Source organism: Podarcis muralis, chromosome 10 (assembly GCF_964188315.1).
Source record: "Podarcis muralis chromosome 10, rPodMur119.hap1.1, whole genome shotgun sequence".
In the NCBI taxonomy this organism is placed as follows: domain Eukaryota; kingdom Metazoa; phylum Chordata; class Lepidosauria; order Squamata; family Lacertidae; genus Podarcis; species Podarcis muralis.
The window spans coordinates 73275948-73282246 of NC_135664.1; the positions used below are offsets into that span (position 1 = coordinate 73275948).

General features: G+C 46.0%; 1 protein-coding gene across 1 annotated transcript; it reads right to left on the minus strand.

The window, feature by feature from the left end:
• Positions 1-1943: 1943 nt before the first annotated feature.
• LOC144329077 (regenerating islet-derived protein 3-alpha-like) lies at positions 1944-4056 on the minus strand. Its single transcript, XM_077935585.1, has 2 exons — positions 3929-4056; positions 1944-2519 (listed from the first exon to the last, which is right to left on the minus strand). Exons 1-2 carry the CDS (start codon positions 4035-4037, stop codon positions 2446-2448), a joined length of 183 nt encoding a protein of 60 aa, XP_077791711.1. The 5' UTR covers positions 4038-4056; the 3' UTR covers positions 1944-2445.
• Positions 4057-6299: the final 2243 nt, after the last annotated feature.

A 6299-nucleotide genomic window follows, 5' to 3' on the forward strand; every position in this document is an offset into this window, starting at 1 on the left:
ATTACTCTTAAGGTTTTTTTGTTGTTGTTTTCTAAACATTTTGTCTCTCAAACCCTTTTGAGCCTCAAACTCCTGCCCAAAAAACCTCAGTCCCTTCTCCCTCCTCTAGAAAAGCCTTGCGTAATCTCTCCAGCCGCGGGAGGCTACGCAAGACTAAAGAGGAAGCCCGGGCAGCGAGTGCGATCCATCCTGCTCGCTGCCTGGGCTTCCTCTTTTGCCTAGCACGCCTCTCCAGCCGCGGGAGGCTGCACAAGGCTAAAGAAGCCAACTTTTAAAAAATCTATCTCTACCTCTTTTTCTTTTTTCGTCCTTTCTCCACCCCCTTATTTTCCTCTGGATCAGTGTTTTTATCTAGATTAACTTTTTAGTTTGGAGGGGGGGAATATTATAAAAAAGGAAACTTTGCAGCTTTTATTTTAGTATACAATAAAAACAGATTAAACAAAACCCAAGAGAAGGAACTAGCATAGAAGAAGAAGAGAAAAGGGAAAGAGGGAGGATACAAAGCCATTTACCAGAGGTAGATCTTAACCCTTGCCTCACCTGGGAGCTTCTCTGGGCAGGAATTCCGTCGGCTTAAGTGGGGTGAGGGAAGAGTGGCAGGTAGGGGGGTACCTACCTAGACAGTGAAGACACATGTCTCTCCAATGAAAATTGGGAGTGGGCATTGTGTGAAGTGGCTGTGGATCTCTTGCCGCAGAAGTGTAGGACTGTATAGAGTTGGGAGGGCCACCTGAGGGTCATCTAGCCCAGCCCCCTCACAATGTAGGAATCACAGCTAAAGAACGCCAGGCAGATGGTCCCCCAACTGCTGCTTAAAAACCTCCAGTGGTGGAGACCCCCAACAACTTCCGAGGTCACAGAATTGCAGGGTTGGAAGGGAACCCCAGGAGTCATCTAGTCCAGCCCCGGTGGACAGCGGTCACGATCCATCCCGTTGTGCAAGGCTAAAGATGCTGCTCAAGGCTAAAGAGGAAGCGCGCAGCCTGTCCATTGCTCTTCGGGGCTGGGGGGGGATAATATTTTTTTCCTTGATTTCCCGCTCTAAAAACTAGGTGCGTCCTGTGGTCCGGTGCATCCAATAGAGCGAAAAATACGGTAATTCCTGTAAGTACTAGGTCCCTGCCTGTTTGAAGGAGGCAGTGGTAAAACTACAGTGGCACCTTGGTTCTCAAACGCCTTGGTATTCAAACAACTTGGAACCCAAACACTGCAAACCCGGAAGTAAGTGTTCCGGTTTGCGAACTGTTTTCGGTAGCCGAACATCCTCCGTTTTGAGTGTTACGCTTCCGATTTGAGTGTTACGCTGAGGTCTGTCTGTTTTTGCTATTTATTTTGAGTTTTTATGGTTCTTTTTGTTTTGTTTTGTGACTTAGTGGAACCCAATTCAGCTACTGATTGATTGATTGATTGATTGATTGATTGTGTGACTGCAGTACATTGCTTATTGATTTCTTTTTATGGATCTGGTCTCGTTAGATAGTAAAATGGTTTGAGAACCAAGGTTCCACTGTATTCCTTAAGAAACCTTCCCTGGATTCAGAAAACCTAACCAACTGCTGGCCACTTGCTAATCTCCCTTTCTTGGGCAAGGTTCTGGAGCAAATGTTCACAGACCAGATCCAGGCACTTTCGGAAGAAACTGGTTTTCTGGATTTATTTCAATTGGGGTTTAGGCCCCGTTTCAGCACAGAAACTGCTTTGGTCTCCCTGTATGATGACCTCCGTCGAGAGAGAGAGAAGGGAAACATGTCCCTGTTAATTCTCCTCAGCTTCTCAGTGGCTTTCAATACCATCAACTGTGATATCCTTCTGGAGTGACTCTCCAAACTAGGGTTGGGGAGAACCATGCCTGCCACATGGACCTTTGGAGGGGGGAGAGGTGGGATCTGAATGTCACAATAAACAACTATTTCAAGAATACAGAGGACATGGACGCAGAATTGCATGCACAGAAGGAGGTTTATTGTCACTACGGAGGAAGACGGGAGCTGGCCAGAGAGAGGGGGGGGGGGCAGACAGCTTGCAAAGGTTTGCATTTCCATGATGTGGTCTGGGAAAGGGGGTTCCAAAGTCGGCCCCATCACTTTGCAAAGCACAAGGAAAGCTTCGTTTACTCAGCTAACCAGTCCACAAAAGCATCTCATCTCTTTGCAGAAAAGGGAGACAGGTTTCATATCTCATGGGGCAAACTTCCCAGTTGGGGGGGATGTACTGTTGCTCACACCCTCAACTCTGGATTTGGCTAGGTCTTAGTGGAATCAAGAGTCCAAACTGGATTTACTTGGGGAAGCCCCTCTTGTTTTTTCTGCTCCAGGCCAATAGAGGAGGGGAGAGAATAGATTTCCTGCAGGTGGACAGAGTAGTTATGAAAGCGGGCTGCCCTTGGACCTGTTGGGAAGCTGGAGGTCTTTGGGTGTTCCTCTCAGGCCCAGGGTTTCAGGCCTAATAGGTGGCCTTGTATTTGCAAAGGAATGGCAAGGAAGTCGTACAGGAATGCTGGATCCATTTCTGGTAACCTGCAGAGCAGAAGGTTGAGAGAGAATGTTAGGGAGTGTCCAGAAATTGGGAGAGAATGTAGACTTCCTTTTGAGTAAATCAAGTATTTCCTTCCCTGTTTTGGAGAGGGAGACAATTACGAGCAAAAGCAACGAAGAGATTTGATAAATACGTAAGCAGAAGTATTTTGAACAAGCCATTCTGCTTTTGCCAGTAGGGTGTGTTTGTGTGTCGTACGGAACCCTTGGTTTGTGAGATCTTTGTGATAGTTGAGATGTTTTCTAGCATTCCCCATGCCTGCATGAATGAAACTTCACTGAAGCCACCCATCAAAAAGCTGAATTCTGCATTTAAATTAAGTTCCAACTTTTTCCATAGGGCAGAGTTCCCTGTGCCCTATTCTGAGCCAAAGAACCACTCTAGACTTTGCCCACCGACCCCAATGGAGGTGACAGTTCAAAAACAAAAATGCAGCCCAGGTAATACGAAGTGCCAAGTATAAAGAGGAAACAAGGGGGGGGGGGCTTCTCTCTCTGGAGCCCCATCTCTCCCTGTCCTCAGTTTCCTTGCCAAGTCCTTTCCACACAGGAATAAGTAAGTCTGTCCTTTTCATTTTTTGCCAGTTTCCCATTTCCCCATTCTTGAGTTCTCTATATTTCCACATCAGTTTGGGATTCTTGGTGGGTTTGGTTACCATATTTTATCTCCTCCTGATCATTCACCAGCATTTTAAGGCCACATGACCCGGAAGCTGTATGCCGGCTCCCTCGGCCAGTAAAGCAAGAAGAGCGCCGCAACCCCTGAATCGTCCATGACTGGACCTCACTGTCAGGGGTCCCTTTACCTTTATTATCAACCAGTCAACACACTTTTGCAGGGCAATTTCCCGATATACAACAGACCTTTGCATGATACTTTTGCAGACCTTAGCATTTTAAAGCACACTGGTCTAAACCACTGAGCCTTAGGCTTGCCGATCAGAAGGTCAGCGGTTCAATTCCCTGCGACGGAGTGAGCTACCGTTTCTCGGTCCCAGCTCCTGCCAACCTAGCAGCTCGAAAGCACATCAAGTACAAGTAGATAAATAGATACCGCTCTGGTGGGAAGGTAAACAACGTTTCGATACTCTGCTCTGGTTCGCCAGAAGCAGCTTGGTCATGCTGGCCACATGACCCGGAAAAACTGTCTGTGGACAAACACCAGCTCCATCGGTCTATAGAGCAAGATGAGCGCTGCAACCCCAGAGTCGTTTGTCACTGGACTTAACTGTCAGGGGTCCTTTACCCAAGTATATGTTTTTGCTCACACTTGGTTGGAGAACTGCATTGCAACATCCAGAGTGTCTGAGGATGGATTTGTTTTAGTTTCCCTCAATTCCTTGAACAGAATGGGGTTTCCTCCTCCTTCCCCAGTCTCTCCTCCTGCATACCTGAATAAGAAAGAGAGACACATTCACTTGAAGAGATTGAGTTGCTGATGCTCCGGCCATCCCAGAGGGGTTGAGTGAAGACAGATCCATCGCTCCATTCCCAGATCATATACTGGAGAGAGAGAAGGAGAAAAGAACATCTTGTGATAAAAGGGGAATGCAAGCCCGTTGATCCCCACATCCCCAGAGAGGACACAGCTGGGGAATCAGCGCAACTGACAAGGCCAAGGGGTTCCCATCTTAGTTTCAGGAAGGTTGCTGCATCCTTCAGAACATATTGTTGAACCACCACACTTCCTCTCAGAGCCTAGAGTTATTTAAACTTTATATGTTGTTATTTCTGTCCTGGCCTCCACTGCAGGAGGTCAGAGCAGCATTTTAGCTTGACAAGCGCTTGGTTAGGTAGGCTGGAAGAAGTGACTTGTCCAAGGCCAACTAGTTAGCTTTATAGTCAGGAAGTTTTGAATATCCACAAAGATTTATGGTGTAGTCCCTACACCACACCAGCTCTCATATGGCTATGAACTACAAGTCAGCAGAATTACACCTTTTGCCCAGGATAAGGTCTAAGGGCGTGCTAAGAAGACCCACATTGCTGCTGCTAAAAGGATCTGGGTCTGGTCAGTACCTGATTGGGATATTGGGCATACTTCAATGTGTGCATCATTTTTTTTTAATCATTTTTATTAACAGGCCAATCAAATCACATTAATTCCAAATCACATTAATTCCAAGTTATACAGCCAAATTTTTAAAATTTTGTTGGGGGTACCCATACTTCAAGCTCCGAAAGGGGTCCAAAGATCATTCTTGCTACTGCCTTAATTATACAGTTCTGTCCAGATAGTCTCTTTGTTATTTTCCTCATCTTCTTGTTGTTATCATATATTCCTTTCTTTGTGATCTCTGATAATCTTCACAAGCGGGTTGAAAACAAACATATTCTGTGTGGATTTTACACTCTCCAAGAGCCATATCACATAAAGGACAGACGCCATTTCCACACCTCCGTAAAGAACATTCCCATAGTCTGTCCGTAGATTTCCACAGGCCTGCCAATCTGTATCTCAGGGGGCCCTGCCAGGTCAAATTCACATTCTGATAAACATACATTCACATTCCAATGACCATGGTCCTCCTCCCCCTCGTCCTCCTGTGGGCAGGCCTGTCTTAACGAATCTCCATTTGTAACTGTGTCACAAAACTTTCTTTCCGTTCCCAATGTTCCCACCAGTCCTCTCTTTGTTCAGTAATTCATTTCCACACAGTTCTTAATCTCCTGCTTGTGATTAGTAATTTGCAACGATTCTTTCTCTCTGGGGGGGGGGAGGGTTATTGGGTACTCACATAAGACAAAAAAAGAAAAGTTTTTTCCTCCCCCCCTTTCCGTTTCGCTCCGCCATACCAGTCTTTTAATGATGAGTCTTCACTTGATTTATTATCCAGCCTGTCACTCCGCATCACAGAGATCCCATTAATCAGCAGTCTTTACTCCCAATCTTCACTTGAAGTATGTGCATTTGCTTCTTTTTCCAATTATATATATTTCAAAGTAATGCAAACCAGTGCACGATCAGAGACAGCGTCAGGGAGAGCCGGACTCCACTTGAGGGCTTTGTGCCTAGTGCCCTCACCCCCTTCTTTCGAATCTGGGGGTGAATTATGGACACAGCAGGCAAGGCAGTCCCCCCCCCATTCCCTTGGGGGGCTTGGGAGGCTGCATACTCCCATATCAGCCTCTTAAATACCTCGTGTGGGTCAGAGAGATGTTATTGTCGGACATCTTCCAATGCGCCCCCTGGTGGCCCCCTTCAATGTGTGCATCATAGAAGAAGCAAATGTATTAAATGGAGCAAGCTATAAATTGCAATGTGAATTATAGTAGAGTTATATTGTCCCACATTGATATAAAAGACCACAAAGATGATAGAAAAGGTCTCATCCAACACTCCTTCCATTCATCTGAATTTACATATATTTTTATTTTCATGATCAGAACCTGCAATCCCATGTATACTTACCCGGGAGTAAGTAACACTGGACTCAACTGGGCTTCACTCAGGACATGCATAGGATTTCAGTGTTAATTTATTTTTGCTGGAGCCATAAAGGTGAATGACAATTTGTACGGAGTTGGGGAGATGTCACAGAATCTGTGACTTTATAGATAGCGCAATGAGAGTTGGCAAGGAGGAAAGACAATGAGGATCCGAAGCTGGAGTTCCAGAACCTCCCACAGAGCCACTCTGAGAAATAATCCCATCTCCAAATGAGGACTTCAAAGTTTGACGTTTGGGGAAGGAAGTGGCTTCAGAGTGAAGTGAGAGCCGGTGAGCTACATCTGAAGGACCTCAAGGGAGCTGAGGAGCTC